Genomic DNA, 14,984 nt, shown 5'->3' on the forward strand with positions numbered 1-14,984 from the left:
GTCACATATTTGTGACAGTAGGAAACGGGCGTTGACTTATGTGTCGACTTATGAATTTACACATGGTTTATCTTAAAGCATATTAAAAACACCACATAGACACATAAACAACATCAAAAGCTGGATTATTATTAGATATATAGATATAACTATTATTAAAATCATTGCATAACATTTTACAAAACACATGTTCTTCAATTGATTTATTTAATTTATTAAAAATGTATAATAATTATTTATCCCTTTATGATTTATTTTGGAGTGTTAGTGTGTATTTGTGTTTGAATAATAATTTTTATAATGTGTTCAACCTTGGATTAAGCATCTCCTGTTTGTTTTGTTCAGGTTGAATGTGATTTTCAGCAGGTTTGATGAAGTCCAGAGGTCTGGGAACATGATCCTGTCCACGGGTGAGTGATCTGGTGTTCGATGTGATGTATGTGCGAGCAGGAACAGATGCTGTCGGCTTTAAATGAAAGGGATGAAAGTGTGTTCAGGTGCTATGTGAACTTACTGGGACATTAACTGAGGTTTCTTCTATGTGTGTGTGTGCGTGTGTGTGTGTGTGAATTGCTCGCTGGAGAGATTGTTCCCATTGTTCAGCTATTGTTTCCTCGCTGCCCCAGTTTCATTGTGCGTGTGATTTTGTGTGTGTGTTTTGTGACCGTGGTTTTGGTTTCGTTCGAGACGGTGGAATGTGGAAAGACTTCGCCCATCAGCATTGCACAGTTTACAAAACAGGAATGCGTTTTCCCTTTCTACAGTACATTACGCATATGAAAAAATACATCCATATGCATTTAGAGACAGATTCAATCTAAAGCATATAAATGGCAGAAGTGATGACTGTTTCAAAAGTGTCAAGCACCCACAGTGTTTCGTGTCAGTCATCCTATTTTTGCACCCTGGTTTAGTGCATTAGGCTGAGATAGACTAACATTGAAGAAACTGCTCGTGTTTGTGCATGAGAGTGTCGTGACACAGCAGTATTTTACACTTCCATGAGTCTGGTTTTTTTAAACCTGTTTTATAGGGCTGGGTATTGACACAAATTTCACAAATCGATTCGATTTTGATTCACAAGCTTGCAATTCAATTCCGATTCGATTCGATATTGATTATTTTGGATATCAGGTACAATACATGAAAAATTTCCTCAAGGAAAACAAATCTCTTAACTAATGCTGTAAACTAACGAGTCAGTTGTAGCCTTCTAGGCTTCATTCACTATAATATTGAAGGTAAAAATGAACTGATTTGTATACAAACACTTAAATTACACTTTTATTTATTTTTATAATAATAAAGTTATATGAAATATAAACATTTAAATGGTGGCTGTCATAAAAACTTGCCAGATTTATTCAAACATGCATTAAATATTGAAGAACATTAAAAATTATAATGAATATGTAATATGGTGCGTATATTTAGCAGAATGCTCCTCTCTAGAGTTAATTTTTCTCGCTGACTAACGAGTTTATGGTCACTGGATCTGGTTTTTCTGAGGTAAATGTGACGATGCATGACATTGTTTACAAGCTGTTTTACTGACGTCTTTCCACGGTTGAAACACTGATTTCATGTCACATGATACGGACTTCGATAAGTTGTACTCTATCTTTTAACACACTTTCAGATGCTCACTCATGTTTATTTCACGCGGTAACTGGTGTTATTAATGCGGAAGAGAAGATCATGTGCTTCTCTAGAGCTGAGCAAGAGCGATCTCACGCCACAGCGCCAAAACCGTATTTATGTTTTTGAATTTCGTAAGAAAATGGACGTAAGTTCAAATCTGAGACTTTGTTTCATATCAATAGTTACAAAGCACAAAGATTATTGCGATTTATTGGATGGGATGCGCGCTAAAATGTCTTATTCATTCATCAACTGAAAACAGGATGACTAATCGATTCTTGGGATTTAAGAGTCGATTTCGGTTCGTAAAAATGAGAATCGATTAAAATCGGGAAATCGATTTTTTTTTTACTCAGCCCTAGTGTTTTATCATCTGTTAGGTGAAAATCAAGCATCTGAATAGTCCTAAATAGGGTTGTCAAATCTACTACCGGGATACTGAAATTTTAAATATGTGACAAGGTCAGCATTTCTGCAGTACCGGGTATATTTGTTACCCGCTGATAGGCAAACGCTCCGGTGTGTATGTGTGAAGAGCGTCAACGGTTTCTTTTTACAACATGCTTTTGATGTGGTGATCATTGTAGCCAATCACAGACGTATCTGTTGAGTGCATGAACGCAATAGCCAATCAGAGGCGTTTAAGTTAGTTTTTGTTAGTAAGTTTTTGTTGGTGCGTGCTTTAGTGTTCTTCATGCTTGCAAATATTGCCAACAAAGTGTAAACATAATGTAAATAAGAGATTCAGATAGATCTGAGTAAGCAGGCGCTGAACGTAAGTGATTGACAGCTTCAGTGATTATAAAGGGAGCGCTTTGTCCCGAATCTCCGGGTTGTGTAATTTTGATGTATTATGCAGCTGTACGGCTCATATTCACAATCAGTGTCACCCATCAATGCTGTATAAATGTGTTCGTTATGGTTTTGAACATTCACTGCTCTCTGAATTACAATAAAAGGCCAAACATGCCATCGGCATTTATTTCCAGGCCTTTTTAAAGGTTAACGGCATTACAGACACACAGCGGCCCCTGAAAACAAAACACACTTCAAAGAGACCTCAGCCGAATACAAACCATCACAGACACGAGCCGCGTCCTGAACAGTATTTCGTTTATACACATCAGTATTTTTGTTTTGTTTTCCAGTACAATCTTAAATCAAGATATATTTACTTGAAGCAAAATGAAGTGAGTTTATGGTTTAAAGGGGCTATATGTAGAATTCAGAAACCCGTGTTATTAGTGACACCGGTGGCCGTTAAGTGAACTGCAGCAGCACTTAGTTTTTCGTACTTCTCTTAGGGGTAAAAATAATTAGTAAATAGCTTTGCAGTGATATACTGTTAACGAACATCCCGACGCCGTCCACTGCTGAGAGCGTCTTTAGATGAATATGTAAATATGTGCTGATCTTTCCTCTCAATAACTAAATAAACACACAGAAATGAGAAAGCATCAGTTCAGAAAGCATCTGATCATAGTGATGTGTGTGTTTACAGCAGATCTGAGATTCACCGGCATCATGTCGACAGACGAGCTCATTAAAATTACACTGTTATGATAGTTTGATTATATTTTGATTCAGGCTGTTCAAGAGGAAAATGTTCCCGTTATCACCTTTGGCCTCGTTTACACCTGGGATTTACATCTCAAATGTGACCTCTTGTGATCAGATTTCTGAGGTAACGGCCTATTAGAGACTATAGACTATATAGATCTGGCTTGAATGAATCCATGACACACATTAACATTACAGTACAGAACGGCTCTTTCAGAATATTATCCTGAACATTATATAAGCATTCGTTCATTTCATGTGTCATTGAATGGAAGAGAGGCTCTCAGGCGTAAACGTCACATAGAGTCCTTCACATTAAAATCAGTCTACAGCATAAAGCATAAACTCACTTCATTTTGATGCATTTTTAAGAAAACAAGACTCAATATCTAATGTCGTTTTGCTTCTCAAGAATATGTATTTTGATTTTTATTTACCAGAAAGTCTGAGCTGCTGTTTTCCATACAGTGAAAATGGATGTTGATTTATTCTGACTCCAAAATGGACAAAAACACAATAAAAGCATCATAAAGTTACTCCATTTGACTCATGCACTATACTCAGAGTGTTCTGAAATCATATGATGCTTTTCTGTGAAGAAGAGATTTCATTTATTTATTGAATTATTTTATATTATATATTATATTCTGCAGTTTTGCCGTCTGCCGCTTTAAATGCTCGATGGATTTTTGATAGATTGTCAATGAATCTATAAAAAAAGTCTGAAAGTGATTCCAACATGTCGTTCCTCTCTGCCGTTATCGTTATAGTTGTGGCGTGAACTCTCCTATTCTTTTATATTTAGAATGATATTTAATACTAGGCTAAATCTTAAACATAATAGTTATCAGTCCTTGTTGTAAACAGACTTTTTAAATCACTGATGCTCTTTCACTCCATCAAAGTTCTGAGATGTCATTGTCATTCATGCTCAGATAACAGATTTGACAGACTTTTTTAATTTTTGTGTGAACTATTCCTTTAAATGTGAGCGAGGTCAGTAGAGAGGGAGTCGCTGCGGATGCAGTGTGTGTGTGTGTGTGTGTGTTCAGTCACAAGACACAGCAGAGCTTCACTTCTTCAAATCAAGCCTCCGTCATGACAGCAGGGGACGGTAAGATCTCATGAACATTACTGCATTTAGTTCAGCAGCGCCGGGTGTGTTTACCAGTGTGCATTAAAGATGTTTGCAAGGGTTTGTTTCTGTGATCTAATGCATGTTTCAGGGTTTCGTCCGATAGTCACCCTCGTTTCTATTCAGGTGCGAGTTTTAGCATCTTCTGAACGTCTTGAGCTCATCTCGTGTCTCTTAAGCTGGATGTTTCCTCAGCTCTGCTACTTGGGATCAACATCGTTAGCGTATTAATGCTGTTTTAACGGCTCGTTTGCTGGCTCAGTTCATGTGAGTTTCACGTCTCAGGTATCTGAGGTGCTCTGAAGTATTCATGATCATCAACTCAATATTTGATACTCTTACTTTCACACGACTTCAGGGTCCTGGGATGTGTTTTTCTTCACGTTTAGGGAGTTTCTGATAGCGTTCACAGCTCTCACATTCAGGCTTTTCAGAGGAAAATGGCCCCGTTATCACCTTTGGCACCATTTACACCTGGGATTTACATCTCAAATGTGACCACTAGTGATCAGGTTTCTGTCTTTGAGGGGACGGTCTCGGATTTTGTGACGAACATAACATGCATCAGTGTAGTGACTTATATAATGCACAAAATAAAAATGCACAGCAAAGTTTGCACAAATCCCCTAATATACTGTGATTGCTTCTCAGGTCACATGCATTTCTGACCGTCTGTTGCATAACCCGCTTACACTAGTATTACAAGTTAATCATCTCATTTTTTTTCTTGAAGGTCATAACTTTTATTAAAGTCAGTTGCATAAACTTTTCTAGTTTTAGATCAAAAAGATGACTAGACACATTCTTAACATAATGCAAATTGAACATTTCACACTTGTGGTTAGATATTTTATAGGATTGCAATAGTTCTACTTCTCTCAGAAAATGTGAAAATGTTTTTTTATTCAAATTAATCCAAATTTAGTTTTAGAATTTTAAATCTTGAATATATTTTAAGTATCCATTATCAAATTTAATAACTCAAGTGGATTGCCAAATTTCTACTCGTCTGAGGAAATTACTAATGTTCTTGAAAAGTTTTTTTTTGTTTAATCAAGTTAATAGAAATGTAGTTTTAGATTGAATTTGGAAAAATTGGTCATGAATATCTTCAATTAAATTTTAATAATTCATGTATAGTTTTCACCATGAGCGAAAGTGGCACAAACAATTCTATTTAATGAACTGAGACAGATCTTCATACCAGATGCAAGTCGAGTTAAACTCTAAAGTTATTAGCATTAAAATTAGCACTAGTAGTGATGCTTGACTTTTCAAACACAGAAATAAAATCCGTTTTAAAACAATAGTTAGTAAAATCGATTAGTTTGTCTCGTGCTTCATAAACAGTGACTGTAATGAAGAGAAAATGAGCCTCAGTTTCCTCCGATGTTTGTGTTTTCAGCTGAATGTTGCTTTTGTCCTGCATTTCTCAGCTGCCAATTAACATGCCTGCGGTGAATAGACGCCTGTGCTTGTGAATCAGACAGAGACGGGCATCAACCTCAGCATTAGATGTCCGACACCATGAAATCTAACGGAGGTTTGTGCAGTTTAATATGGTCTTTCTGCGCTGTTTCAGGAAAGAGAGCGTGTGTTTACAGCGTCTTGTGTGCTTTTCGTAAGAGTGAAAGTGTGTGTGGGACTCAGCCCACACGCACACACTTACTGCGCAAAAATAAGCGGCTTTGGATTGGACACACCGCTGAAATAGGACACTTTTTTTTTACCTCTGGTCGGTCAAACTACTCGTCACTTCATGTGAAACACTTTAAAAGTAGGTTAGAGAATAATTTGGCTGGGAAATGAGAATTGCTGATCAGATATTGTGTGTGTTTTTGCCTTAAAGGAGGGAGTAAGATCACTTTCTTTGATGTGTTAATGCACTGTAACATCTGCACACATGCAGATAAGGAAGCGTTTGGGTGATTCACCACAAAATCAAATGATGAAATTATATTTTGAATTAAAGGAAACTATATTTAGGACCATTGCATTATTTTATTTTATTTTTCATTATGGCTGTTTTCATGACAATTAAGCAGATTTAATCTTCAAATTCTCATTAATGTAATGATAAAAAATGCTGTATTATATAAATGAAGTGTTTATAGATCATGCATTATTGTTGTTACGTTTGCATCTTTAGTCAGATCAGGATTATTATTGATAACTAAATCTAAAACGAAAACCATATTTTCGTCTGCCATCAGTTTTCTGTGAGCTACACCATAAATATTGAAAAACGTTTGGTTATGTAACAATTTTTCTCACATTCCTCTCGTTCGGTCTTAATGAGGATTATGTAGTTGATCTTCCTTACAGACTTTAATACGGCATCAGTTTCTTAAGCCACAGTCACTTTTTATGTCAAAGGTCACATGTGTTTTTGCACTTTGGTTTCAGCCGATTTTCTGAATCACAGGCTCAGGAATCATTAGTCAGGATGATCAGTGTGTGGCGTCAAACACTGTTTGTGGTGAAATCTGGCCTTAAATCACAGGATCAGGACAGAATCTGTCTAATCAGCGCGTGTTCTGCATGCAGAGATGATCATTTACTCATATGACTGTGTTGATCATTTGTGATTTCGATTTTTCAACCGGATCATGTTTGTGTAGCTGTTATATAATGTCTGTTATAAAAGTTTGAGTCTCGTTAAAAGCCATTTTATTATTTTACTAATTTACAATTGACTTTGCAATTGTAGTTGCAATTTCAGCTGGAAGTGACGCATAACTAGAGTGCAAACTTGCTTTGTAACACCATTATCTTCAGTGCTCTGCCCCCTGCTGGCCTGCATGAGCATCTGTGTGTGTATATACTGCTATTAGACCACAATATTCCTGAATGTTCTGATTTCTTCTCTATTTTATTTGAACTTATAACTAGAGGTCTGGTTATTTGTTACACTGTTTTAATTTCAGCTATGAAGCAGCTCTACATAAGACAATGGTATCATTATTCAGGTCTCATCGAATAGCATCTGATAATATTACTGAATATGAATTGTCTTTCTATCAGAAACGCGTCCATCAGTGTGTTTTAGATGTGTTGTGACTCCTTAAAAGTGCTGAGTGTTCTCAGTGTGTGACTGTGTGTTTGTCAGCGCGCGGTGATGACATCACCAGGAGTCATGATGATGTCATGCTTCAGTCAGCTGTTTAGATGAGACACAAACTTCTGTGTGTGTGTGTGTGTGTGTGTGTGTGTGTTTGTATGGGGTGTGATGTTACTATACTTTACTATTAATATTTCTGCAGTATACATGTTTATTATGTGAATTTTCTGTTCACACCTAGTACCTACTTCTGCTCGTGTGCAAAATGTGTTGTTCATGTTCAGTGATGTAGTTTATCCCACAATGCAATGCTCTCAGATTGATTTGTGATGAATAATCCAGGACTGATATCACCAGTAATATTTAACCTCTCACTCTTTGGGTCAGACTTCCAAAGGTTAAAGATGCTATGAGTGATTTTAGATGTGTTGCTAACTTACACTAATAATAATAATAAAAATAATAGTAATAATAATAATACTTATTATTATTATTATTATAGTTATATTTATGATTTTGTACTGATTATTATTATAACTACCCCACCTCCATAACTTTAGCTCTCATTCCCTCTAAAACCCTGCCCTCTAGAAACTACTAATAATAATAATAATAATGTTTTAATTATACTTGTGATATTTTTAAATTACACTTTTATTTATTATTATAAAAATTTGCTTCCATCATTCTGAATCATCTTCTCTGCAAAACACAGCTCTCTAGAAATTAATAATAATTATTATTATTAATATAAGTATGTTCTATTTTTTTTAAATAAATTGATTTTTATTTTATTTTTCACTTTTTTATACATTTAATACACTTTACAGAAATTGGAACAGATATTTAATTTTAATTATTAAATTTTTATTATGAGATGCCAACTGGACATTCACTGAATTAATCATGCGCTGAAGTGAGGTCATGTGACAACATACTGAAACATTTATCATTACGTACTGCATACTGTTTTGTTTCGCATACAGTCTAAAAAATAGTAAGCAGTATGCTTGTAGTATGCAGTAGTAGTGCAGTAAGCTGTATGCTTGTAGTATACAGTATGCATGTAGCATGCAGTATTATTGTAGTAAGCAGTATGCTTGTAGTATGCAGTAGTATTGTAGTAAGTAGTATGCATGTAGTATGCAGTAGTATTGTAGTAAGCAGTATGCTTGTAGTATGCAGTATTATTGTAGTAAGCAGTATGCTTGTAGTATGCAGTAGTATTGTAGTAAGCACTATGCATGTAGTATGCAGAGTTATTGTAGTAAGCAGTATGCTTGTAGTATGCAGTAGTATTGTAGTAAGCTGTATGCTTGTAGTATACAGTATGCATGTAGCATGCAGTATTATTGTAGTAAGTAGTATGCTTGTAGCATGCAGTATTATTGTAGTAAGCAGTATGCTTGTAGTATGCAGTAGTATTGTAGTAAGCAGTATGCTTGTAGTATGCAGTAGTATTGTAGTAAGCTGTATGCTTGTAGTATACAGTATGCATGTAGTATGCAGTATTATTGTAGTAAGTAGTATGCTTGTAGCATGCAGTATTATTGTAGTAAGCAGTATGCTTGTAGTATGCAGTAGTATTGTAGTAAGCAGTATGCTTGTAGTATGCAGTATTATTGTAGTAAGCAGTATGCTTGTAGTATGCAGTAGTATTGTAGTAAACACTATGCATGTAGTATGCAGAGTTTTTGTAGTATGCAGTATTATTGTATGTAGTATGCAGTATTATTGTAGTATGCAGTATTATTGTATGTAGTATGCAGTATTATTGTAGTATGTAGTATGCTAGAGTTTCATTGTGAACGCAGCCCGTGTGCTTGGCCCCTCCCCCTGCTCTCCTCCATCTAGCGATCTGTGGGCGGGGCTTCATCAGTTATAGATCAGCCCATCATCCTCCAGTTCACACACACGCACACACACACACACACACACACACACACACACGGAGGCAGGGAGGGGTCGAGCTGCCGGCGGAGGCTGTGTCAGAATGAGGCAGCGTGGGAAAGCGTGACGATATGTTGAGGAAGCTGGTGTGTCGGAGGATCTGTGCCTGTAAGTGTACCTATCTGTAGGTCAGGAGGAATGATAGCAGCTCACATCTGTCTGTCTCTCTGTGCTGTGTGTGTGTGAAATCTGATAACTGTGATTAAATGCTGCATGTAGACCGTGTGTGTGAGTGTGTGAGGTTTTGCCTTCACAACCTGCGTTATGGAACCTCTCAATAGTCTCTGCAAGGAAAAATGCTTGATAAACATATTAAATAATGTGAGGGAAAATATACAAATTCAGATGGGGTTTGTGAGGGTTTAAAGGACAGAAAATGCATTTTCTTGGTGTAAAAATAAGAATTTAAAAACGAATGTGTGTTTATGGGGTTGTAGTTTGCACTTTGCATACAAAATTGATCCCATAAATTAATGACAATCCTTTTGGTAGCAGTCTTCGAGAGTATAAACGGTTGCATACTTCTCTTTTAGGGGTCAGTCAAGGGTTTGGGTTAGTATGTTTATTTATATGAAACATTAGATGTTTATGGTATGTCCTCATATAGATAGCTGGATAAATGTGTGTGTGTGTGTGTGTGTGTGTGTGTGTGTGTGTGTGTTTATTTCCCTGGAGGTTTCTGGAGTAGTTCAGAACGTGTTAGACCGTCCACAGTGAAGGATTGTGGGAAAGAGGTGTTGACATTAATGCATGATGAATAAGGTTGAGGTGTGTGCGTGTGTGTGTGTGTGTGTGTGTGTGTGTGTGTGTGTGTGAATGTGTGTGTGTGTGTGTGTGTGTGTGCGCACGTGTGTGTGCGCATGTGTGTATAAATAATTTATTGCGATTGATCGCTGGTCTGGCAGATCTTGGTGCTGGTTCCCTCTCTGGATGGGAATCATCCATCCACGCAGGGTTTTTCCTGAGCAAAGGAGCTGCTGTCCTTCAGAGCCACACACACACACACACACACACACACATACACACACACACACACGTGTATTTTTGCAGTGCAGCAAGAAATATAATGCTTCACCGCAAGTGTTACAGCCTTATCTTGTATGTACACTTTTTAATATTTAGACCACTTCTATTATTGATTGTTATTGATTTGAGTTTCAGAAAGGGTTTATAAACAACATTGCTACCCTAGCTTTAAATAAGGGACTTCTCTGTCGTTCCTCAGATAAGAACATCGAGGATGAAGATTCAGCGGATGGAGGACGTTCCTCTTCTTCCTCCAAAGGAGCGTCATCGGTGCGTCGAACGGGATCCCTGCGCAGGCCGAGCTCCGCTTCCAGCAGCAAGAGCTCAGGTCAGAGGGACTCTCAGGGGTTTATGTTTTTTTTTTTTTTTTGGCATTTTTGCCTTTTTATTGGATATGACAGTAGCTAGACAGGAAGTGAGGTGGGAGAGAGAGAGAAAGAGGGGGAACGGAATCGAGAAAGGTCCACAAGCCGAGACTTGAACTCGGGTCGCCTGAAGCGCAGCGGCACTACATGTCGGCGCACTTGCCCACGAGGCTATCGGCGCTGACTGGGTTTATGTTATTTTGATGAAACTGATAGGTTTGGTCTTCTGAATGGTCGATCCCAGGGTTCCAGTGTTTTTGTAATAAAAGTAATAAAACATTTTAATTGGATGGAACACCTATGTTTATGCACTTTTTGGGATATCGCATAATAACACTGGACTTGTTGCTTCTCGTCTCCTCAGGTAAAGAAAGCTCTGGTGCCGGAGCTGTCGATGAAGAAGACTTCATCCGTGCCTTTGAAGATGTGCCGACCGTACAGGCGAGTCAGAAATGCTAATGCTATCGTGTCAACCACTGAGCTTCTGACCACTGAATACTTCTGCATTCAGTTGATCAAAAGTGACAGTAAAGACATTTATAATGTTACAAAAGATTTCTATTTCAAATAAATGCTGTTCTTTTGAACTTTCTATTCATCAAAGAATCCTGATAAAAATGTATCACGGTTTCCACAAGCTGTTTTCAACATTGATAATAATCATAAATGTTTCTTGAGCAGCAAATCATCATATTATTATGATTTCTGAAGGATCATGTGACACTGAAGACTGGAGTAATGATGCTGAAAATTCAGCTTTGATCACAGGAAGAAATTACATTTGACAATATATTCAGATTTATATTAAATGGTAATGATATTTCACTCTTTTTTTTACTGTATTTTTGACCAAATAAAAGTGAGGACAAGAGTAAAAAATCTTACAGACCCCAACATTTTGAACAGAAATATATAAATGCAAAAGAGGTCTGAACTTTTTAAGCAATCTTGATATTACTGTAGATACTGATGTTAGTTTGTTCATTTTTAGTAGAGAACTCTCTCATTTGTAGCTCTCTTTAAACAAAACTACTAGGAATCATCATTGGCACGTTTATCTGTCGTGTGGAGTGTCTGTTGGGACGTCCTGTGCCGGTGTGAGAGGACTCTCGGTTCAATGGCTTTTCCATTAGAGATCTCTGGAGAGATGCCAGATTTCAGTGAGTTTGATGATGCTGTTGTTTGACTCACAGATCTACTCCGCTCGAGAGCTCGAGGACTCCATGAACAAGATCCGAGAAATTCTCTCCGATGACAAACATGATTGGGAACAGCGAGTGGCTGCAGTGAGTCATCTCACATTTATTATGGAATAAAACACCTGATTGTTAACCATCTCTCTGGAATACTTGATTGTGATTGGTCAATGGCATCATTCTTTGGTCAGATATTTGCATATAATGACACTAAAGCCCTATTCGGACTGGATTAGTTTTACAAGGGTAGATGGAGTAATGTAATTTTACCACAGGACGTCTGTAATATTAATGGACAATTTGCTAAATTCTGCTAAAACTAGCAGAAGTGGGAGAGTAACACGATTTACACACCGCCGTCCCCCTCCTGTTATCATGTGTGTATTACGTTGCTTCCTGATATCATGTGCACTAACAAATATAACTTATATTTATATATAAAACAGTTAGGTCTGGTCGAACGATGTATTAATTAACTTCGGATTGGATTGTGTTGGTAATAGACACTTATCTAACGCTAAAAGATGTTTCGTGCCTCTAACAAGTGCTGTCGATCTTCTTTCTGATCTGAATGGTGTGTGTGAAACACTTGAGTTTTGCCACAGACTCGGCCCAGCGTCTAGAACGCAACTGAATACTTGAAAAAGCGTCTCCATACTTGAAAAAACGTGGAAAACTACTTTTAAACAGGAAATTACTAAATATTCACGTACCTATTTACAGCGGGACTATTCACATGGGATGAGCATTACCTGAGGGAATTTTTCCAGACCTTTTTACTGAAGGTAAAAGTCGCCGTAATCTTTACTGACATTGTCCATAATGATCACTGAGATGCACATTCGGATGGGACTAAAATCACAGAGAAGCTCTGGTAATCATTACTTTACCCCACCTCTCCATGTTAAATTAGTCCAGTCTGAATAGGGCTTAAGCTGTATTGTCCACTATTTCCTATATAGCCACACTCTGTTTCATCTTACATAATGTCCAAATCATTTACACTCAAATCAATAGTTTGATCCATCATTTTACTCAATAGTTTAAGAAGCAGGAAAACGTAAAGTCAACTTGTCATTATTGCAAAATGAACCCTTTTAGAGTGCTAAATGTCAAGTGTATTTTGTAAAGAAGTATTGTGACCGTAGTTCATGTATTGTTTGGTTTGCAGCTAAAGAAAGTGCGTTCTCTGCTGTTGGCCGGCGCCTGCGACTACGACGGCTTTTCCCAGCAGTTACGGCTCCTCGAGGGGTCGTTCAAACTCTCGGCTAAAGATCTGCGCTCGCAGGTGGTGCGCGAGGCCTGTATCACACTGGGGTGAGGACTTTTACATTCATGCATTTAAAGGCACACTATGCAAGATTTGCACTAGTTCACCCAAAAATGAAAATTATGTCATTAATGACTCACCCTCACGTCGTTCCAAGCCCGTAAGACCTCTGTTCATCTTCGGAACACAGTTTAAGATATTTTAGTTAGAGTCTGAGAGCTTTTTGTCCCTCCATTGAAAATGTATGTACGGTATACTGTCCATGTCCAGAAAGGCAATACAGACATCATCAAAGTAGTCCAAGTGACTACAGTGGCTCAATCTTAAGTTTATCAAGCGACGAGAATACTTTTTGTGCGCAAAAACAAACAAAAATAACGACTTTATTCCACTATTCATTTCCTTCTCTCTAGGCCTCGAGTGAGTTCACGTAGTGTTTTTGCGCAGCGCGTCTGTGTTGTACGTCACACGCATCACACATGACCAGCGTCGGCCAATAGTGAGCCTACGTGTGACGTACAACACAGACGCGCTGCGCAAAAACACTACGTGAAATAGCTTGAAGCCCAGAGAGAAGGAAATGAATAGTGGAATAAAGTCGTTATTTTTGTTTGTTTTTGCGCACAAAAAGTATTCTCGTCGCTTGATAAACTTAAGATTGAGCCACTGATGTCACATGGACTACTTCGATGATGTCTGTATTGCCTTTTTGGACATGGACAGTATGCCGTCCATTGACTTTCAATGGAGGAACAGAAAGCTCTCGGACTAAATCTAAAATATCTTAAACTGTGTTCCGAATATGAACGGAGGTCTTATGGGCTTGGAACGACATGAGGGTGAGTCATAATGACATAATTTTCATTTTTGGGTGAACTAACCCTTTAATCTCCTTTGATTGTTGTCTGTGATGTAAAGTAATCCTGTCCACTGATAGCGTTTAAATGTACCGCAACCGACCACAGTTCTGTATGAGTTGACGCAGTTGCTGGTATACAGTATACCATCATCTCGCCCAGTTCTAGTTGCAGATAGACTGACTGCTGACTGGTGCTGACAGACTTACTGTAATGAAAAGAATCAATTAGTTTAAGTGGTCTGGTTTCAAACATTGGATGGATTCCAACACTATAAGATCTGCATCACTTCATGATGAGGCAGAGAGCGTGAAGGCATAAAGTGTGCATGAATACACTGATGGGCTCCGCCCCAAACCTGCCTCACTGACTACATAGGCAACTACCTTAGTAAATGATATGATGCTCAAATAAGCATAAAATAAACACATTTTGGGTAACATAATGCAAAATCCTCTTCAAAGGATACATGCAATACTTTGGCTAAAATGAGGTAAAGGGCCCTATCATACACCCGGCGCAATGCAGCGCCAAGCGCAACGCAAGTGTTTTTTGCTAGTTTCAGCCCGACGCAATTATCATTTTCACGTCCTGCACCACGTAGTTTACACAGGGACGCATAGCAACACACAAACATGTTTACACAAAAGGATTACAATGTAAAAGATTATTATTGTGTACATAAAGATATGGTGAATCCGGCTTGTCCCGTAGATGTTCTGCTGGCACACTTTTACCTCACGCACGAGCAGATCCGTTTGCGCTCTGGAGACGCGTTCGGTCTTTCCACTATCAAATTCCGTCATGTAAATAGCGAATCCGCCATGGCGCGAGCTTAACTGGCATTTAAAGGGAATGGGAGATGAGACTCTGATTGGTTTAACGCACGTAAATCCCAAAACACACCCATTACTCATTAAGAG

The 14,984-nt window shown here is 37.9% G+C and overlaps 1 protein-coding gene across 1 annotated transcript in view; it reads left to right on the top strand.

Annotated features, from left to right (window-relative positions):
* LOC308685634 (CLIP-associating protein 1-B) overlaps positions 1 to 14,984 on the top strand; it is a 72,695-nt gene that overhangs the window by 13,783 nt on the left and 43,928 nt on the right. Inside the window, exons 8-12 of the mRNA XM_081357553.1 lie at positions 346 to 410; positions 10,573 to 10,701; positions 11,103 to 11,179; positions 11,932 to 12,024; positions 13,106 to 13,251. Coding sequence (XP_081213679.1) covers positions 346 to 410; positions 10,573 to 10,701; positions 11,103 to 11,179; positions 11,932 to 12,024; positions 13,106 to 13,251 — 510 coding nt within the window. The remainder of the gene's footprint in view (positions 1 to 345; positions 411 to 10,572; positions 10,702 to 11,102; positions 11,180 to 11,931; positions 12,025 to 13,105; positions 13,252 to 14,984) is intronic.

Source organism: Scardinius erythrophthalmus (assembly GCF_964197995.2).
Source record: "Scardinius erythrophthalmus genome assembly, chromosome: 25".
NCBI classification, from domain to species: domain Eukaryota; kingdom Metazoa; phylum Chordata; class Actinopteri; order Cypriniformes; family Leuciscidae; genus Scardinius; species Scardinius erythrophthalmus.